This window comes from Macrotis lagotis, chromosome 1 (assembly GCF_037893015.1).
Source record: "Macrotis lagotis isolate mMagLag1 chromosome 1, bilby.v1.9.chrom.fasta, whole genome shotgun sequence".
In the NCBI taxonomy this organism is placed as follows: Eukaryota; Metazoa; Chordata; class Mammalia; order Peramelemorphia; family Peramelidae; genus Macrotis; species Macrotis lagotis.
Window position 1 is genome coordinate 914324080 of NC_133658.1, and position 22035 is coordinate 914346114.

Genomic DNA, 22035 nt, shown 5'->3' on the forward strand with positions numbered 1-22035 from the left:
TTTCTTGGAAGGGAAGGCTCACTGGGTAGAAGAGAAGAGGAAATTGTTAAGAAATTACATGATATAAAAACAAAAGCCATCAATAAAATTTTCTTTAAAACTAATTCATTGCTACCAGTATATAGGAGGCAATCTCTTCATCTACTTTAATGGATATTAGGCAAATCTGCCATACTTTTTTGTGGGCTATTTTAAGAGAAAAGCCATAAAAAGATTTCTTCACTCAAGAAAATGCAAGAATGGATTCTTATATGTGTTTAGGTTATTTCTATTGGGTGAAAGGGCTTTTCTTTCCCAGCAGACTTTTTTCCTAAAGAATTTTTTTCATTTGTTTTTATTTTTAAAGAAAATATCTGAGCTGAATTTCTAATGGATATTGAGAAGGTGGCAATGCCCAGGTCTACCCAGTAAAACTCTTAAAAAATCCTCCAAAAAAACAATGATAAAAACAACAAATTCACTATAAACTATTAGATCTGGCCAAGAACTGCACAAAAAAAGATTGCTGAATCTTGGGGAAGTGTGGATCAGTGACAAGCTGGGTATGAATAAGGTAAAATGAGAAACAACCCAGCGTCACATCTGTAGAAAGTGTCAGAACACTCCAGCACAAGCAACCCAGAGACCCCATGCAGATCTGAGGCAAGAGACAGGGCTCAACCAGTACAGTCAAGAAAGATTCATTGTCCAGTGTCCGGACCCAGCTCAGGTTAGCCAACTAAAACCTTCCATGGTAGGAGAGCCTAGTATGGAATTTCCCCAGGGCCCAATCTGAGACAAATGGGGACAGACCAGCACACAAAATAAGAGTGACCCAGGAACCCCGCCTTATGTTAGGACACAGCACCAGACCTAAATCCAATCAGCCTGGACCTGAAATATAACAGGAGACAAGATCACTCAATTCCAACAGAAGATGAGGGCTAATCTTAGCTACCAAAATCAGAATCAGAGTTATACACCATTCAGGAATACAGGAGCAAAGATTGACCCTTACGTGAATTCCTAATAAATTGAAAATGGAGATAAGAAAAAGGAAAATGCCAAACAAATGGAAGAAATAGCTTGGACTGAGAGAAGTGGAAAAGATAAATCCAAAAGAAGAGAATTTGTGTCCTCAAAGGAAATGATTTCATGACTATTGTTATAAAAATACCCTAACCCTAACCCTAAACCCTAACCTCTCAAAGGGTATCTCATAGCACTAATCATCAAAATGATTTGATACAAGTTAAAAAAACAGAACAAGTGGAACAGATTAGGTACACAACATTCAGAAGCAAAACACTTAAATATTAGATAAACCCTCAAATTTCGATTATTAAATTAAAGTCCCACAATGACCAAAAAAAGTTCTAGGAAAATTGGAAAGTAGTCTGGTAGAAGCAAGTATAAACCAAGGATCATACATTATATAAGATAAGTCCAAAATGGATACATTATTTAGACAAAAATTATTGTGTTTTATTTTATTTTTGGAGGCTTTTGCTGCTGAAACAGATTGATAATGTTTATTTTTTATTTTTAACAAAGTTTTTATTTTATTTTTTCCAATTACCTACAAAGATAGTTTTCAACATTCTTCCTTTTGCAAACTTTTGAGTTGCACATGTGCTCCACAAAGGAGCATGATCAAATCAGAAATAGAGTTGATGACCAAAGATAAAATAGATAATGTTGATAATATAAAATTTATTTTTGTACATACAAATCAATGTAGCTAAACAAGGGCAACAGTTGTTTTTTTTAAGAAGGGCAACAGTTAAATGGGAAAAATTCTTTGCAGCACATTTCTTTTATAAAGTCTCATATTCAGGGGGTGGTTAGGTGGCTCAGTGGATAAAGCACTGGCCCTGGAGTCAGGAGTACCTGGGTTCAAATCTGGTCTGGGACACTTAATTTTACCTAGCTGTGTGGCCTTGGGCAAGCCACTTAACCACATTTGCCTCGCAAAAACCTAAAAAAAAAAAAATTAAAGTCTCATATTCAAAATATACAAACTTTTCCAAAGGTCAGTCTAAATCTAAGTTTCAATACCTTAATAGTTCTAATCACTATTAAAGCTCAAAATTGCTCTAAGATTTTTGAGAACCCCCTCTTTAAGAACTGGGATACTGTTCATTTCTTTTTTTTTTTTGTTAGATTTTTTTGCAAGGCTAAATGGGGTTAAGTGGCTTGCCCAAGGCCACACAACTAGGTAATTATTAAGTGTCTGAGGTGGGATTTGAATTCAGGTACTCCTGACTCCAGGGCCAGTGCTCTATCCATTGTGCCACCTAGCTGCCCCTGTTCATTTCTTGAAAGAGAGGTGAAGAGGCTGAAGATTCCAAATGAGAAGTTTTTCTGCCAATATAGGAAATTGGTTTTACTTAAATATGCATATTTATTACAAGGATTCCATTTTTCTTTTTTTTTAAACCACTCAGTGGGGCTAGGAGTCCAATCTAGGATAGGCAGAGAGTACCCCCTCCCCCTCCAAAAAAGGTGAAATAATCAAAAATGGAAGAACTAGGGAATAAGCATTTATTAAGTGCCAACTATATGTCAGACACTGTGCTAAGTACTGTATCAAATACTTCATTTTATCCTAACAACCAGGTGAAGTAGATGCTAATATTATCTCCAATTTGCAGTTAAGGTAGCAGAGGTCAAGTGATTTGTCTAGAATCACAGAGCTAGTAAGTGTTTGAAGTGGAATTTGAAATCGGGCCTTTCTGACTCCAGACCCAGGACTCCATCCACTATAGGATCTCGCTCTCTGCCCCCTCCAAAAAAAAGAGAATTATTGAGACATCCTTTTTTATTTCTTATCTTTATTTTTTTTTTATTTTTCCCCCTGGTTACATGCAAAAGTAAGTTTCAATGTTCACTTCCCCAAACCTTGAGTTCCAAATTCTCTCCCTTCTTCCCACCCCACTCCCCCTCATTAAGAAAGCAACTTACTTGATATAGGTTAAAAATGTATAATCATGAGAAACATCACAATAGTCATGTTGTAAAAATAAATATAACCCACCCCCAAGGAAAAGAGGAACCTCAAGAAAAATAGAGTGAAAAAGAAAGTATGTTTCAATCTGTATGCAGACACCATCAGCTCTGTCTTTAGGATGGATAGCATTCTTTATCATAAGTCCTTCAGTTCTCTTGGATCACAGTATTGCTGAAAAAAGGGCAGGTCATTCACTACTTATCATCCTGCAATATTGCTGTTGTATTCAGTATTTTTGTATACTTTGTATACAGTACATTTTCCATTGTATCTGCTCATGTAAGTTTTTAACTGAGAGCATCCTATTCATCGTATTCAATAACAGAACAGTATTTCACCTCAATCACAAAACACACTTTGTTCAGCCATTCCCTAACCAGTTCAATCTCCAGCTCCCTACCATTAGAAAAGAGCTTCAATAAATATCCCAATTCATATAGATTATTTTCTTCCTGCATTTCATCTCTTCTGGAATACAAACCTCGTGGGGGCACTGCTGGATCAAAGGGTAGGTATGGTTTTGTAGCCTGGTGGGCACAATTCCAAATTGCTGTACAGAATTGTTGAATCCTTTCCCAACTCCTCCAACAGTGCATCAATGTCTCAATTTCCATTCATCCCTTCCAACATTTGTCATTTTTCTCCCTCTGTCCTATTAGCCAATCCAATAGGTATAAGATAGTATCTCAGAAGTTTTCCAATCTGCATTTCTCCTATCAATAGTTAAGACTTTTTTCTTTGACGAGTTAAACAGGTTGCATTGAAAACCTGATCTGAAAATTGTTCCTCTCTTGATCATTTATCAATTGGGGAATGGCTCTTATTTTTTATAAATTTGATTCATATCTCTGTGTTTGAGAAATGAAGTCTTTATCAGAGAAACTTGTTTCAATATCTTTTCCGACAATTATTTTGCTAACTGTATTGCCCTCTATCTTATTCCCCCAACCCACATTTATTCTCTTTTCTTTCACCCTGTCTTTCCTCAAAAGTGTTTTGCATCTGACTATCCCCTTCCACAACCTTCCCTTCTATCTGTCACCTGTCCCCCCCCCCCACTTAACGCTTTCTCCCTTCCCTTTCCTTTTCTATTTTCCTTAGGCCAAGATAGATTTCTATACCCAATTGAATGTGTATCTTATTCCCTTTCTGAGACAATTCCAATGAGAGTAAGGCTCACTCATGCCCCCATTTTCTCCCTCTCTTACCCATTAACTCCATCTTTTAAGTATAGTATACCTTCAAATTCAGCTCTCTCCTGTGCCTTGTCTATATATGCCCCTTCTAAATGCCCTAGTAAATGAGAAAGTTTATATGATTTATCAGTATCATCTTCCCTTGCAGGAACATAAGCAGGTCAACATCATTAAAGCCCTTTATAATTGGCCTTTCCTGTTTACCTTTTTTCTACTTCATTTGAGTCTCATATCTGAGAATCAAATTTTCTGTTCAGCTCTTATCATTTCATCAGAAAAGTTTGCAAGTCCCCTATTTCACTGAATATTCATCTTTTCCCCTGAAAGAGCATGTTTATTTTCACTGGGTAAAATTTTTTTTGTAATCCAAGTTCTTTTGCCTTCTGGAATATCATATTCACAACCCTATGATCCCTTAATGTAGAAGTTGCTAAATCTTATGTTATCCTGATTATGGCTCCATAATAATTGAATTGTTTCTTTCTGGCTGCTTGCAATATTTTCTCTTTGATTGGGAGTTCTGTAATTTGGTTAAAATATTCCTGGCAGTTTTTATTTTGGGATGTCAGGAGGTAATAAATGTATTTTTTCAATTTCTATTTTAGTCTCTGTTTATAGAATATCAGGGCAGTTTTCCTTAAAATTTCCTGGGGAAATGACATCTAGGCTCTTTTTTTTTTTGGTCATGACTTTCAGGTACTCAATAATTTTAAAATTATCTCTTCTACATCTGTTTTCCAGGTCAGCTGTTTTTCCATTGGGATATTTCACATTTTCTTCTACATTCTCATTCTTTTGGTTTTGTTTTATTGTTTCTTGATTTCTCAAAAAGTCAGTGGCCTCCCTTTGTCCAGTTTATTTTAAGAAATTATTTTCTTCAGTGAACTTTTGTATCTCCTTTTAAAAAAAAATTTTTTTAAGGCAATGGGGTTAAGTGAAGTGGCTTGCCCAAAGTCACATAGCTAAGCAATTGTTAAGTGTCTGAGGCCAAATTTGAACTCAGATCTTCCTGACTCCAGGGCTGGTGCTCTATCCACTGCACCACCTAGCCACCCAAGTTTCTCCTTTTCCAATTGACCAATTCTGTTTTTTAAGGAATTCTTCTTATAGAAGACACTTTTCTATTTGGTCCAGTCTAGTTTTTAAGCCATTATTTTCTTCATTATTTTTCTGTATCTCCTTCACCAAGCTGCTGATTCAGTTTTCATGATTTTCCTGCATTGCTCTCAATTCTCTTCCCAATTTTTCCTCTGCCTCCCTTACTTGATTTTCTTTTATGAGCTTTTCCTTGGTTTAAGACCAATTCATATTTTTCTTGAAGGCTTTGGACATAGAAGCTTTGACTTTGTTATCTTCTTCTGTGTCTTTTTATCCTCCATATGACCAACGTAATTATCTATGGGTGAATTTTTTCTTCTTCTGCTATTTGCTCATTTCTTTAGCCTGTGACTTGATTTTAACTCTTTGTTAAGGTGAGGGTCCGTTTTCAGGGTGGACGATGCACTGTCCCAAGCTTTTAAGGATCTTTGCAGCTATTTTAAGATACCTTCTCTCCTCCAGAGACAAATTTTAAATAGCTCCAACTTATAAGGGACTATGACTACTGTCCTGGCTTATATTCCGGTCTGTGGGTGATCACTGGCTCTGAAACTGTGAGGAGAGTCCATTGCTCCACCAAGTCAGTAAGCTCCTGGGTGCTTCTATCCCTTTTCCTGGGACTAAAGCCCAAGAGCGTAGCCTGGATCTGAGTATGGACAAAGCACCAAAGTCTTGCCCCAGTGAAGCAAAGAGATCCCTGCAATCTCTTCTGCCCCCACTACCATTTGTGGGATGAACACAGTGGAAGCAGATGCCACTGCAGATTCAGTGGCTCCAAGTCCTGCTCTAGGTCTCTGGGGCGGGTTCTGCTCTGCTAAGGCCTGAACTCTACTGTGCTCTACTCTCACCCTCCTGTGACAGTTTTCCTGCTGACCTTTCAAACTGTCCTTGCAAGAGATCTGGAAACTTGCCACCAGTGCCACTGACCAGGCACCCCTCCGTCTGTTTCTGGATGATTGCGCCGGGTTCCCTCAGATGTGGCTGGAACTGTACTGCCAATCCTTTCTAACCCTGGTGCAACAGACCCTTCCTGTGAATCTTCCAAGTTGCTTGGCTAGAAAATTGTTTTACTCAGTCTTTTTGTGGGTTCTGCCAGTCTAGAATTTGGTTAGCATCATTATTTAAAGGTATTTGGAGTGGTTTGGGGGGAGAACTGGGTGAGTCCCTGCCTTTTCTCTGCCATATTGGCTCCATCCCTCCATCTTTTTCAATTTTGAAATTTTCAGCCTAAAAAACACTTCTTTTTTTAGTATTACATATTTTCAAAGAAGACCACGACATCAGGGAGCTGATGCCATGAAAAGCATATGAACTGGATTTGAGTGAGAGGGTGCTAAATCACCAGCCCCACTTTCTCTTCCAGAGTCATCTGGGTCCAGTGGCCAGATATGAATCAGGACATCTGGAGATGGCCCTGGATGCGAGGCTATCAGGATTAAGTGACTTGCCCAAGGTCACACAGCTAGTAAGGGGTAAGCGTCTGAGGCTGGATTCTAACTTCTGTCCTCCTGACTCCAAGGCCAGTGCTCTATCTACTGCACCACCTAGCTTCCCTGGCCTCCACCTATAGGTCAGTGGTAAATCCCAGAGAATAAAACTTCATGTCTAACATATTTTTCTGTCATTTTATTTTAACCCCATATTTTTAAGATTTTGTTTTTAAGGTTAACACTATCATTGAATTCTTATTGGAGGAGAATCCTACAGGCTTCTTAATATTTATAATTTTCCTATGCAGTCAGTTGGGGGTGAGGGGAGTTGTTTTTTCTTATTTTGTTTTGACCCAATAGACATTTCCACACAAATACTCAAACATTCCTCCTAATAATACACCCCCCCTAAAAACATCAAAGTTTTGTCATAGTGAATATGTCTGATAATGTGCCAATTTTTCAGTTTACTATTTAACACAAAAAAGGATACATGTATTATTTTGGTCTTCTGTTAATTATAATATTTTATATTTTGGAAGGATTTTCCCTATTCCTCTTGCATTCTCACTCTGGTGAACAGTCATGTTATCATTCTTTACTGCACAATAAAATCTCAATATATTAAAATGCCAAAATTTGTTCATTCATGATAATATTGTTGAGCAAAAATTTTCTTTCCAGCCTCTTGTTATCACAAATCATGGTATTATGAATGGTTTTGTTTAAAGGAATTGAAGGAGCCCAAAGTGGAGCTCCTGGCAAGAGTGTCTTTTCTTGAATAGTTTAGATTTGTTTATCAGAATACTTTCATCAATTTACAACTCAGCAACAGTTAATTACAATGCTTTATTCCCATGGCAGCTCTTGTTTTAGGAAATCCCATGGGCATAAAATTTGAAGGTCTCTAATTCCATTGCATCAGGAGTCACTAGGTGTGCCAACGTCCTGAAGGAGAAAGATTCACTTTGCACTTTTGGAGGTCTTGACATAACTGAAAAGACATAAAGATCCTGGTTTAGGAGAAGCCATTTCTCCAGGTATTCCCTCCTGGATGTACCTGTTAGTAGTTGTGTCTTATATCCAGGTGCATCCTCAATTGAAGGCCATTCCCTTCCTTTGATGGACAAGGCAGAAGTAGCTTTTCAGATCCCACCTTCTGATAGTGAAATTGTATTAAAGAAAATCTTTCAAAGCTGTATCCTTGGAGGTTTGCTTTTCTGGTCAGAACCCTCACACCTGCCGTCCACTCACACCTTCATAATTAGCAAATTTAGAGAAATATTAATTCATGTGTGTGTTAAGCCGTTTTGATCATTTTTTTTTTAAAAGGCTAAACCATGGAGGGGGGGATCTGTATAAGAGGAACTATGAGTACAATTGTTCTCAGAACAGATTTTAGGTATCTAGGAGGGGAAGATAACAATACATGGAACAATCTCTAACCTTATTTTTTTTTTTAGGTTTTTGCAAGGCAAATGGGGTTAAGTGGCTTGCCCAAGGTCACACAGCTAGGTGTGTGAGTGTCTGAGACCGGATTTGAACCCAGGTCCTCCTGACTCCAGGGCCAGTGCTCTATCCACTGTGCCACCTAGCCACTACTGTAACCTTATTAAATTAAAAAAAATTGGTGACCAGGAAAATGGTGACCAACTTCTTGAAGCAGGGAAATTCTGCAAAAAGAAATATTGTTATCTTTCCCTTTTTTCTGTATTAAGAGACAAATATTGTAGTACCAGCAAACTTATATAAGCTAGGAATGTACCTAGCAAATAGACACTGCTAAAATAGTAAGTTTTTTGAAACTGTTAAACTTTCCTTATATTGACTCTATACAAGTTTGTTGTGTAATTCTATCTAGACTACTGTTTCCAAGTTATCTCAACAGGCTCTTCTAGAAGGTTTTACATCATAAATTCCTTAAGAAAACCTAGTTTTAGCAAAGTCAGATTGTTAATTCTCAGTCAAATTGATGCCATCAGCTGCTATAAATTCTCGACTTTAAAAATTTAAGTTTAGGGGGCAACTAGGTGGCACATTGGATAGAGCACCGGCCTTGGAGTCAGGAGGACCTGAGTTCAAATGTGACCTCAGACACTTAATAATTGCCTAGCTGTGTGACCTTGGGCAAGTCACTTAATCCCATTGCCTTAAATAAAAAAGTTTTTTTTAAAGAATTTAGCATTAATCACTAATTTTAACTCCTTTAGGTTTGTGCAGAAATACAACTTTGTGTATATAGTAAGCCACTCCATGGTCTTTCCTGGTGCCCCTTAACTTTTCCCTGCATAGGAGATGGACTGGGCTCTGCCTAAGCTCTTCTCCATATTGGATCCATGTGATCCCAGCCCATCTACCTGCCTCTTGGTTATTTCCTTTCCCCTTCCCTTTTTCCTTTCTTAATGGTCTTTGATCTCCCCAGCCTAGGTTATAGCTGTTTCTTCTCTTTTTTAATTTACTATCTCCTTAAAAACTCACTTTCTTTACCTTGCTAAAGAATGCTATGAATTAACCTGTGAACGTTTTGCAGTAATCTGTGAATTAAAATGTATACCTTTTCTTAAACCCCTAATTCAGAGGGTTTTGTGATTTCTTCACTTAAAAGAACCCCAGCTGACTAGGATCTGCCCACCAGCAGCAGACCTCTGGATCTGGCGGCATTCCCATCTCTGCCTTCTATGTAAAAAGGACCAAGGTTCAGAATGAGAGAAAAGAGATCTTTAACAAAATAAGAAAGAAGGGGAAATTATGAAGGTGACTTAAGGAATCTGAAGTAGGGAGTAAAACCGAGGCTGCATTTAAGGGGGTACATTAGACACTATTTGTAGGACTCTCCACATGGAAATACTAGTCGAGGTTTTCCTCGTGGCTTGAGAAATGAGCCCAGTCTTGTGGATGTTGTGTCCGACCCTTCTCTGCGCCCCCCGCGCCCTCTCTGTATCTGTGGCAGATGCTTTGTAGGGAGGAGCCGCGAATGGCTGAACATAAACACGTGGTGTGAGGAATGGCGGGAGGGCCGGGGCCAGGCCGGGTAAGGGACGGCAACATTGTAGCAAACACGCGGAGGCGGAGGGAGCGACTGTCCGGTCCGCGAGGGCCCGGGTCCCAGAGGCCACACGCAGCGGCCATGACCCGGGCGGTGCCCCAGGGCCATGGAGGGACTAATGTATGCCCGAGGTTGTATTTCTGCACCAGCCTGGAGGAGTTAAAATGATTGATTTTCTTATTTAAGGCAGTGGGGTTAAGTGACTTGCCCAAGGTCACCCAGCCAGGCCATTACTGAGTGTTTCTGTCATTTCTTTCCTGCTTTTGTGGAGGGAGGAGGGAGGAGGGAGGAGGGAGGGGAGAAGCAAGAAGTCTAGAAAGTGGAAACGCTGCCCAATCTGAAACACAACTTATTTCCCCAGGAAGACCCTCCCGCTCCGCCCAGCCAGGCTCTCCCTCCCGCCCGCGGGGCCCAGGCCAGCCGGAGCACGTGACCCTCCGCCGCGGGAGCCGGGGCCGCCGGGGCCTCTTCCTGGCACATGCGCAGAACGCCGCGGTCGGGCCTCTGGACTACGACTCCCATAAGGCCACGCGTAGCCAGGATTTCCGTTTCCTTCGCACGAACGCCGGGGCGGGCGGCTTCGGCTTTGTTCTTCGGCCCCGCCCCCTCCCCTCCCCCCGAGGTTCCCCCCGCGGCCTGAGGGGGGCGCGCGGGGCGGGGCCGGGCCTGTGGCGGAGGAGGCGGAGCCCGGATGGAGCCGGGGCCGGGAGTGGGGGGGGGCGCGGGGCAGCGGGACACGTGACGCCCCCAGCACTGGGGCCTCGGGCCCGAGGGGCTGGTGAGCGGGGGCTCCCCGAGTGCCGAGGGCAATGCCCCCCGGCCCGTGCCTGGCACCCGAGGAGGAGGAGGGGAGGGGGAGGGGCTCTGCCCCGAGGGGGCGCCGGTGTGAGCGCACAGAGACGCCCCGGCCCGCGGCTTGGGGCTGGTCAGCAAGCACAGTGCTCCCCTCGGGCTGCCGGGGCGGCGAACACCCCGAGGCTGCTTAAAGTACGCCGCAGCGGCGGCACTTCTCGGTGCCCTAGCCGACCTGTTGTTCCCGCTCCCCAGCTGCATGGAACACTTTGTATTTCTAAGAACTATGAGGCCCCACTGGACCCAGACGCCTGGAGGAGACAGCGAGGCCTCCCCTCGCTCAAGCCCCGGTTACTAGTCCTGGCATCACTTCCCTGATGCCCTGGGCTTCTTCAAGAATGAAGGACAAGCATCAGTGGAGACACACCCCTTGTTCAGGCCTGGAACAGGCCGGTGTAGAACGACCAGTTACAAACTGGGCGGCTGCAGTGGACCCGAGTGCGCACGAACCTCTTACCAAAGGAACTGAAGAGCCTCCTGCCATCTGCAGATGATGTCTCTGTGCCCAGAATGATAGTTGTTCTCCATCCTGACCTCCGACTCCCAACCAATTCCTACCTTGTACAGGAAATCGTTTCCAATCCCTCTTAATTCCATTATCTTCCTTGTGTTAATTATTTCCTATTTGTCCTGTTTGTAACTTGCTTTTCAGTTTAATAAACATTTACTGAATGATTCATTGACATGATATATGTTCCCCTTTATCAGCCCAGCCTGGAGTACCTCCTCTCCGAGGGGAGCTTGTGCTGAGACCCAGACAACCATACACCACTCTGTAAAACTTTTAGCTGTCCAAAGGTCAGCTGCTATTCTTAGGAGTATCTTCATGAGATGCTCTGACACAAATACTCCACTTGCTCGGACTTTTTTCCCCAACCTTCACAGTTCAGTTTGTCAGTAAGTCAGAGGGTATTATTTATTGAAGCGTCTTGGATGTGTGAGCTTCCGTGTTGACCATTGGGGTGACCAAGAAAGGCAAAAGCCCCTGTCCTCAGGGAGCTCCTGGGTGAGGGAGCGTAAGTCCTAAATAACCAGACTCATAGAAGGTAGTTGACAAAGTGGATCAAAGGGAACCTCACAAAGAAAGGAACTGGCTTCTTTAGAAGGTGTAATTTGAACTGGGTCTGGACTCAAGTCAGGGGAACCTTTTGTTTCTGGTCATTGAAGACAGAAGAAGGGCAGCTAGATGGCGCAGTGAATAGAGCACCAGCCCTGGAGTCAGGAGGACCTGAATTAAAGTCCAGCTTCAGACACTTGATAATTACCTAGCTGTGTGGCCTTGGATAAGTCACTTAACCCTACTGCCTTGCAAAAAAAAAACATTGAAGACAGAAGTATTGTGAGGTTACAGAATCAGGAGTAGCAATCCCTTTAAAATTAATAGGTTTCAGAGTAATAAGTCAGGCAAGATGGTATCTGTCTGAAATGTTAAATCTTATACTTAGATTTTTAAAATTTAAAAAAAATTAATATTTTATTCATTTTTTCCCAGCTACATGCAATGGTAGTTCTTAACCAGTCTTATTATTTTTGCAAGGTTTTAAGTTTTCAATTTTTCTTCCTCTCCTCCCCCTGACAGAAGGCAATCAGATATAAGTTCTGCATTTATAACCATGCTAAACATAGATCAATATTGAACATGTTATGAGAGAATCAGATGCAAAAAGAAGAAGGAAAACATTAGACAGAAAAAAGTGACAATATAGAAGACAACTTTTAAAAATTGAACTTAATAAGCTTTGGTCTTCAGTTAAACTCCACAGTTCCTTCTCTGGATATAGATGGTATTTCTCATCACAAGTCTTTTAAAATTGGCTTTAATTATTGTACTATTGAAATGAACAAATCCATCATGGTTGCCATCTCCATGTGCTGTTAGTGTGTAGAATGTTCTGGTTCTGCTCATTTCATTCAACATGAATTCATGCAAGTCTTTCCAGTCCTTCATGATTTCTTATAGAACAGTAGTGCTCCATCACAAACATAAACCACAATTTGTTCAGCCATTCTCCAGTTCTCAATTTCCAGTTCTTTGCCACTACAAAAAGACCTGTTATGAATATTTTTGTACATGTGGGATTTTTACCCTTTTTCATGATCTCTTCAGGATACAGACCCAGTAGTGGTATTGCTGGATCAAAAAGTATACACATTTTTAATTGCCCTTTGGGCATAATTCCAAATTGCTCTACAGAGTGGTTGAATCAGTTCACAACTCCACCAAGAATGCATTAGTGTCCCAGTTTTCATACATCCCCTCCAATATTGATCATTGTCCTTCCTAGTTATAATGGCCAGTCTGAGGGGTGTGAGGTGGTACTTCAGAGATATTTAATTTGCATTTCTCTAATTAATAATGATGTAGAACAATTTTTCATATGACTATGGATAGCTTTGATTCATAGAGAAATGCCCTTTCATATCCTTTCACCATTTAGCAATTGGGGAATGACTTGATTTTTTCATAAATTTGATTCAGTTCTTTATATATGTATATTTTAGAAATGAATCCTTTGTCAGAAAAACTAATTGTAAAAATTGTTTCCTAACTTACTACATTTCTTTTAATCTTGCAGTGGTTTTGTTTGTACAAAAACTTTTTTAATTTAATGTAATCAAAATTATCCAGTTGGTTTTTTTATAATGTTCTCTATGTCTTCTTTGCCCATAATCTGCTCCTCCTTTCCATAGATTTGATAGGTAAACTATTCCTTGTTCTCCATTTGGCTTATAACATTACTTTTATGTCTAAATCACCCACCCATTTAGACCTTCTCTTGGTATGGGGTATGAGATGTTGGTCTATGCCTAGTTTCTGCCATACTTTCTTCCAGTTTTCCCAGCACTTTATATCAAAGAGTGAGTTTTTGTCCCAGAAGCTGAAATCTTTGGGTTCATCAAAGAGTAGATTATTATAGTCATTTACTGCTATCCCTGTTCCAGTCATTTGCATTTTTTCATTAATTCCCTTGATATTCTTGACCTGTTTTCCCTCTGTATTGATTTAGTTACTATATTTTCTAGTTTATCAAAGTAATTTTTTGGAAGTTTGATTGGTATGATACTAAATAAGTAATCTAATTTAGGTAGAATTGTCATTTTTTTATTATAGTAATTCAGCCTACCTATGAGCAATTATTTACTGATTTTATTTGTGTGAAAAGGTTTTTATAGTCATTTTCATAAAGTTTCTGAGGTTGCCTTGGTAGTTTGACTCCCAAGTATTTTATGTTGTCTGAAGTTATTTTTAAATGGGATTTCTCTTTCTATCTCTTGCTGCTGTGGCTTGTAAGTAATATAAAGAAATGCTGAGAATTTAGGTAGGTTTATTTTAGTAGGAATAGGTGCTGTGATTTGTCAAAAGCTTTTTTAGTATCTATTGAGATAACATGATTTCTGTTAGATTTGTTATTGATATGGTCAATTATGCTGATAGTTTTCCTAATATTGAACCAATCCTGCATTACTGGTATAAATTTTACTTGATCATAATGTATTATCCTATTGGTAACTTGTAATCCCTTTACTAATATTTTATTTAAAATTTTTATATCTATATTCATTAAGGTAATTGGTCAATAATTTTCTTTCTATGTTTTCAATTTTCCTGATTTAGCTATCAGCACCGTATTGGTGTCATAGAAGGAATTTGGCAAACCCCTTTCTTTGCTTATTTTTCCAAATAGTTCAATTTGGAACCACTTGTTTCTTGAATATTTGGTAGCATTCACTTACAAATCCATCTGAGCCTGGAGATTTTTTTCTTAGGGAGTTTATTGATAGCTTGTTCAAATTAATTTTTTGAAATAGGGTTAAGTATTTAATTTCTTCTTTTAACCTGGACAATTTATATTTTTGGAAATATTCATCCATTTCACTTAAATTATTGAATTTATTGACATACAGTTGAGCAAAGTAGTTCCAAATTATTACTTTAATTTCTTTCTCATTGGTAGTGAATTTACATTTTTTCATTTTTGATGCCGGTAATTTGGCTTTCTATTTTCTTTGTTTAATCAAATTAACCTATGGTTTATATGTTTTATTAGTTTTTATAAAACCAACTCAGTCTTATTTATTAGTTCAAAAGTTTTCTTGCTTTCAGTTTTTATTAATTTCACCTTTAATTTCCAAATTTCTAATTTGATATTTAATTGGGGATTTTTCATTTTTCTTTTTTCTAACTTTTTTTAGCAGCATGCTCAGTTCTCCTCTTTCTCTATTTTATTCATGTAAGCTTTAGAGATAGAAAATATCCCCTAATAACTGCTTTGACTATATCCCATAAGTTTTAGTATAGAATCTCATTATTGTTGTTGTCTTGGATGAAATCATTAATTTTTTCTGATTTGTTGTTTGATCCATTCATTCTTTAAAATTAGGTTGTTTACTTTCCTATTAGTTTTAGTTCTATCTCTCCATGGCCCTTTATTGCACATGATTTTTATTGCATCATGGTCTGAAAAGGATGCATTCAATATTTCTGCCTTTCTGCATTTGATCATGAGGTTTTTATGCCCTAATATATGGTAAATGTGTAGGTGCAACATACCTACAATAAAAAAGACATTTCCTATCCTCATTCAGTTTTCTCCAGAGATATATCATATTTAAGTTTTCTAAGATTCTATTTACCTCTTTAACTTCCTTCTTGTTTATTTTATGATTAAATTTATCTAATTCTGAGAGAGGTTGAGGTCTCCCACCAGTAGAGTTTTTGCTGTCTATGTCATCCTATAGCTCACTCAGCTTCTCCTCTAAGAATCTGAATGCTATACCTCTTGGTGCATACATATTTAGTATTGAAATTGCTTCATTGTCTATGGTACATTTTAGGAGGATATGGCTTGCTTCCTTATCTCTTTTAATGAGATCTATTTTTGCAACTGCTTTGACAGAAATAAGGATTGCTACCCCTGCTTTTTTCACTTCAGTTCAAGCATAATATAATTCTGCTCTAACTTTTACTTTCACTCTGTATTTCTGTGCTTCATATATGTTTCATGTAAGTAGCATATTGATTCTAGTTTTTAATCCACTCTATCTGCTTCCATTTTATGGGACAGTTCACGTTCCCAGTTGTAATTACTAACTTTTTATTGCCCTCCATTTGTTTTCCCCCTTTTTTTAAAGTTTTTGCAAGGTAATGGGGTTAAGTGGCTTGCCCAAGATGACACAGCTAGGTAATTATTAAGTGTCTGAGGCTAAATTTGAACTCAGGTACTCCCGACTCCAGGGCTGGTGCTCCATCCACTGCACTACCTAGCCACCCCAACTCCTTCTTTTACCTTATTGTTCCTCTCCAATGTTTTGCTTCCAAATACCACCTCCCTCTATGTGTTTCTCTCTCTTCTATCCCTGTTTTTTTCATTTTCTTTCCCCTTTCCCTTCTTTCCTCTTCTTCCTTCCCTCCTTTCAATCAGTCCCTTCTTCCCTCCCCTGCCTTCCTTCCTAATACTTGGAAGGTAAAATAAATTCTAAACTCAGCTGAGTGTGTTAATCCCTCTCTGAGCCAAATATGATGAGAGTGAGATTCAGAAAGTTCTCACATCCTCCCTTCTTTCCCTCCATTGCATAGGTCCTTTGTACTTTTTCATGTGATGTAATTTGTCCTATTCAATCTCCCCCTTCCTCCTATCTATTTATACTGTCCCCCACTTTTTAATGAAATAATTTTTAAAATAATTCCATCAAAGTCAAGAACATCCCATGAATGTTCATACCTTTAGACTAAGTATATTCCCTCTAATAGAGTTACAGTCCTAAAGAGTTATGAGAATCTTCCTCCCAGATGGGGATGTAACCAGTTTAATCTTATTGGATAATAGTTTTTTTCCCCCTATTTACCTTTTCATGTATCTCTTGAGTCTTCTATTTGAAGATCAAATTTTTTGTTTAGCTCTGCTCTTTTCATCAGGAAAGTTTGAAAATCTCCTTTTCCATTAAATGTCCATCTTTTCCCCTGCAAGAGAAGGCTCAGTTTTGCTGGATAGTGAATACTTGGTTTTAATCCAAGCTCCCTTGCTCTCAGGAATATCATATTCAAAACCCTTGGATCCCTTAATGTTGATGCAGCCAGGTTCTGAATTACCCTGATTCTGGCTCCTTGGTATTTGAATTGTTTCTTTCTGGCTTCTTGAAGGATTTTCTCCTTGATCTGATCAATCTGGAGTTTGGTCACATTCCTTGGTGTTTTCATTTGGGGATCCCCTTCAGGAGGGGATCAATGTAATCTTTCAATGGTTATTTTCCCCTCTGGTTCTAGGATATCAGGGCAGTTCTCCTTCACTATATCTTGAAATATGGAGTGTAAGCTTTTTTTTTTTAATCAAGATTTTCAAGTAGTGCTGTGATTCTTAAATTGTCTCTCCTCGGTCTATTGCTCTTTCTTCATTTTAGGATGGTAACTTTCTCTAGGATCTTATGTTGGAGATGCTGGTTCACAGACCTTCACTGTTGAGAACCCTAGAGACCTTGCTTACTGGGGTTAGGAGCCCCAGAGGATTACTTAGGGGACCCACCAGTAGGAGCTTTCTCTGGATAGTCTGGGTTGGGAGTGTCAGCTGCCCACTCCCTAGACCTGGGGCTGGATCTGGGCTATCCTCATGTAACCCAGTCACTGAGCTAGTAGGGCTAGAAATGCCAGAGGGTCTCTCTGAATGCTTAGTGCTGGGGGATTTCTGCCACTCACCTTGGGACCTTGGGGAATGGTAAGAATACCTGGGGCTGTGTTTGTACTGGAGAAAACCAGGTCCTCCCACAGGTATGCAGGAGCTTACAAGCCTTTCAGACTAGTTGTGAACTGATTGGTGGAATGGGTGTTCAGGGTAGCTCTACTGAAACTCTCCCAGTCCACCTGTTGCATACCCCAAAGGCTTGTGCTTCCACTACTGTGGGTTTTCAGGTTAGTCCTTGGCCACACCCTGCTGCCTATGTGCTAGGCCTCTGCTCTCTGTTCTGGCCATGTTCAGGTTCCCTCCATGAAAGACCTTGTTGGAGGATGATCCCCTCTGTTTTTTTGTTCTGAAATCTGTTAAGAGATTTGATTGATATTGGTTCTGAAGGAGAGCTAGGAGACCCTAAAACAATGCTTGGTTTCTCTCTGACATCTTGAGCATAAGTTCCCATGTTTTTAACATCTTAAAGAAAATGTGGGGTTTATAGCTTCCTTCTGTACTTCATAGAATTGTGAGGAAATGCATTTGAAATAAGAGCCTGGTCAATAGCAGTTGTTGCTGTCACACAATTCTGGGTCCAGCACAGAGTGGGGTGGCAGTCCCCACACTGACTTCAGGACCACTCCCCAAACTTTGTGCCAGTTTCACTTTCACATAAGTTTTGCATACTTTCACATGTTAATGGGATTCCCTGAGAAGTGGGTGAGGGAGCAGCTGGAGGAAAAGAGAGAACTGGAATTTAAAGGTTTAAAAATGAAAAAAAAATATCACTTTCCTCCACATTCCAAGTGAAGGAGCCTAGATGGGTATATTTTTCTGTGTTTCAGGATGCCATGACCTTCCAGGATGTGGCTGTGGACTTCACCCAAGAAGAATGGAGACTATTGGGCCCTGCTCAGAAGGAGCTTTACAAAGTCATCATGCTGGAGAACTACAGGAACCTGGTCTCTCTGGGTGAGGAGACCTCCCTTTGACTGTCTAAGAAGCTATTCCCCTGAGTCCATAGTGGGCAGGACCTGTGTGGCCATTAAGAATTAATAGTGATTTTTTTGACAAGGAGAAATCACATCTCTATTTCCATGATATTCATGAGACATACTGTTTTGTTCCCTCTTCATAGTTTGTGCTTTGTAAAATTAGAGTCATTTTCAATGTATAATTATCCTTCCACTTCAAGGAGTTTATGGGTACAGCACACTGAAATCTGGAAAATCCCTGTAAATTATTTTGGCTCTCCTTTCATATCAAAGGAAAAGGCTGAATTTTTCTTTTTCTCTTACCTTATTACAAAATTTGGGTTGATATCATATAATGTTGTTCATATATTTTATGTATTTCTGAGTACCTAAACTTTTTCTGTATCTGGTGACTTTTGCATGTTTTCTGAGGCTTCCTCAAAATTCCCCATTTAATTTCTTATGCTGATCCATGATATATCAAGACCAGGGTGAATTAAGTCTAGATGTGGAAGAGAACTCTACTTCCTTTGGAGTAGTGCCTTTCCCATCCTTTGTGGCCTTAGGTAAAGGCTGCTCCCTCAGTACAGATGTGAAATGGTTCTCTATGCCTAGGAAGGAGCTAAACATTCGTTGTGACTATTCACCACTCTTTGGCTTAGACTACTCCCCTTTCTCCCCACTCACAAATACCAAATAGAACAGAACACAGATCCTGACCTTTCACACCCAGTCTACATTGGCAGTAACCCTTGGTCATCCTCAAATGGTGCTTTTCCCTGGTAAAGGAGGGGCTTGTTGAACTTCTGAGATGATTCTCTTTCCTCAATACTTTCTCATTTTCTTTGAGTAGGGTATCCCATTTCCAAACCATATGTGATCTCCCTGCTGGAACAAAGGAAAATCCCATGGATGGGTGACAGAGAAAACTCCAGAAAGCCCTGTCCAGGCCAGTGTATAGAAGGTAGGCAGATGGCAGTTCAAGTCCTTCATTCAGGAGGAAGCTCTAAGATATCATTGATGGAGAATCTTCCATGTTGTTGACTTATGAAATTGAACCTCCTCTTTTATCCCATGGTAGAATTCAAAGGGAACATATGTATCATCTTTGAATGTAAACAGTTTATTCTTGATTGGGTCTCTCCTGTCTTTGAACATCAGTTTCTCTGCAGTTCTGGTCTTTCTATCAGAAATACTTAGAAGTCTTCTGTGACTTTAAAGGTCTATTTTTCCCCTACAACATTATACTTGATATTGCTGGATAAATTTTTCTTGGCTGTAAGACCATATGCTTGTCTTCTGGAATATCGTGTTCCAAGTTCTCCACTCTTTTCTAGTGGTAGTTGCTAAATCATGTGTGATCCTGACTGTAACTCCTCAGTCCTTGAATTCTTTCATTCTGCTTACAGCATTTTTTCTTTATAAAATATATATATTTATTAAATGAAATAATATAATAAACTGCCTCGTTAAAAATATTTAAATAGGGGAGGCTAGGTGGTGCAGTGAATAGCGTACTGGACCTGGAGGCAGGAGTACCTGAGTTCAAATCTGGCCTCAGACACTTAATAATGACCTAGCTGTGTGGCCTTGGGCAAGCCACTTAACCCCACTGCCTTGCAAAAACCTAAAAAAAAAAAAAAAGAAAAAGAAAAAGAAAAAACATTTAAATACTGGTATTTTTTCATTTCAGATTGGAAAACTGAACCTGAAAGAAAGAAACTTGTTTCAAAGTTTGACATTGTTATGGACAAATTATCCCAGGAACAATACTCAAAAGATAATTACCAGTCTGCCCGGTTGGGAGAAGGCTGGAATTATGATCCTGAGAAACTTTCTTTGCACAATGAATGTGGGGAATCATTCAAGTGGAATTCAAATCTTTTTCAGGATCATATAATATATAATATGAATCAAACTCATGATTATAATAAAATTGGAAAGGACTTAGTGCAACGTAAACACCATCCTGAGCATCAGAAAATGCATCCTAAAAAGAAACTTCATGTATGTAAAGACTATGGCAAAACTTTTAGCTTCAGCTCATCCTTTAGGTACCATCAGAAGATTCATACTGGAGAAAAGCCTCATAAATGCAATGAATGTGGAAAAGCTTTCATTCTTCAAAGACAACTTAACTCCCATCAGAGAATTCATACAGGAGGGAAACCTTATAAATGTAATGATTGTGGAAAAACTTTTAGATACAACTCATCCTTTACTTACCACCAGAAAATTCATACTGGAGAGAAACCTTATGAATGTTGTGAATGTGGGAAGGTCTTCAGAGGGAACAGTTGAATTCCCATCAAAGAATTCACATAGGAGAGAAACCCTATGAATGTGATGAGTGTGAGAAAGCCTTCAATTGGAGCACACAGCTTACTTTCCACAAGAGAATTCATACTGGAGAAAACCTTATGAATGTAATGAATGTGGGAAGGCTTTCATCCAGAGCACACATCTTACATATCACCAAAGGATGCATACAGGAGAGAAACCTTATGAATGTAATGAATGTGGGAAAGCTTTTAGCTCAAGTATATCCCTTACTTACCATCAGAGAATTCATACTGGAGAAAAACCTTATGAATGTAATGAATGTGGAAAATCTTTTAGGCACAATTTATCTTTTCTTTATCACCAGAAAATTCATACCAGAGAAAAATCTTATAGATGTATTGAATGTGGAAAGGGCTTCATTCTCCAAACACAGTTCATGTCCCACCAGAAAAAAACATACTGAAGAGAAGCTATCACCAACATAATGGATATGGAAAAGTTTTTGATTCATCTGAATTGCTTATTTATCCCACAGATACTTTGTAGTAGAAGAAAATGGTAATAATGTTGGAAAGCTTTCAGTTGAAGCACACCTTCTTAGCACCAAAATGTTTATCCTAGAAAGATTGCAGAAATAATGAATATGACAGTATTATTTTTTGAACTCAGAGAAACTTTATGAGCATATTGAATATATGAAAACTCTTCCAGCCAGGTGCTCACCTTAGAGAATATTAGAAAAATATTAGAGAGGAGTCCTGTAAGGGAAACCAATGTGGGAAAGACTTTAAGCATCCAACACCTTTTAATTCCTATAAGAATTGCTGAAAAATGAATATTTGGTGTTTACACTGCATTAAGTCCTTTCAAATATGTTGACTCCAATTTATTCTGTATTAACCTGTTTTCTATTTAGGCACATGCATGAACTGAAGGACCAACTGCTTTTCTCTTTAATATCTTATTTTCCTCCAACTGGTACCAAAAAACTTAACTGAAAAAAAAAATAGTCTCAACAGTTTCTGGAATGTCTTCCTTATCTAGACTGACAGTTTTCTTAGCTTTACTAACAAGGACAGTCATTCTCCCCAATTTACATTTTCCATAGCTGGTATGGTTTTTCCTTTGTATACCATCAACTGCACATTAATGAACAACCATCTTTCCTTTCTTTATTTCATGTCATATATAAATATTATTAGCTAAATTGTAGATGACACACATTCTTCTCAACTACTGGTGGTGGCGTTACTGTCTGTGTGTGTGACAGGACTTGTTCTCTGATTCATCTGGCTTATTGGCACTAGCTAGTCTAACTGATCAGAAAAATCAGAGGGATATCCAGGTGACCTAGTGGATAAAGTACTGGTCCTGGAGTCAAGGGGACCTGAGTTCAGATCCAACCTCAGAACCTTAACTAGCTGGGTAACCTTGGACAAGTCAGAACCCAGTTGCCCCCCCCACACCCGACCCCCGTCCCAAAGAAAAAGAATTTAGATCGTGTGTTT

General features: G+C 39.3%; 1 protein-coding gene across 1 annotated transcript in view; it reads left to right on the plus strand.

The window, feature by feature from the left end:
* LOC141509828 (uncharacterized) overlaps nt 1–22035 on the plus strand; it is a 67427-nt gene that overhangs the window by 9992 nt on the left and 35400 nt on the right. The window contains 3 exon segments of the mRNA XM_074219649.1: nt 20247–20531; nt 20534–20659; nt 20662–20940. Of these exon segments, the coding sequence (XP_074075750.1) occupies nt 20247–20531; nt 20534–20659; nt 20662–20940 (690 nt within the window).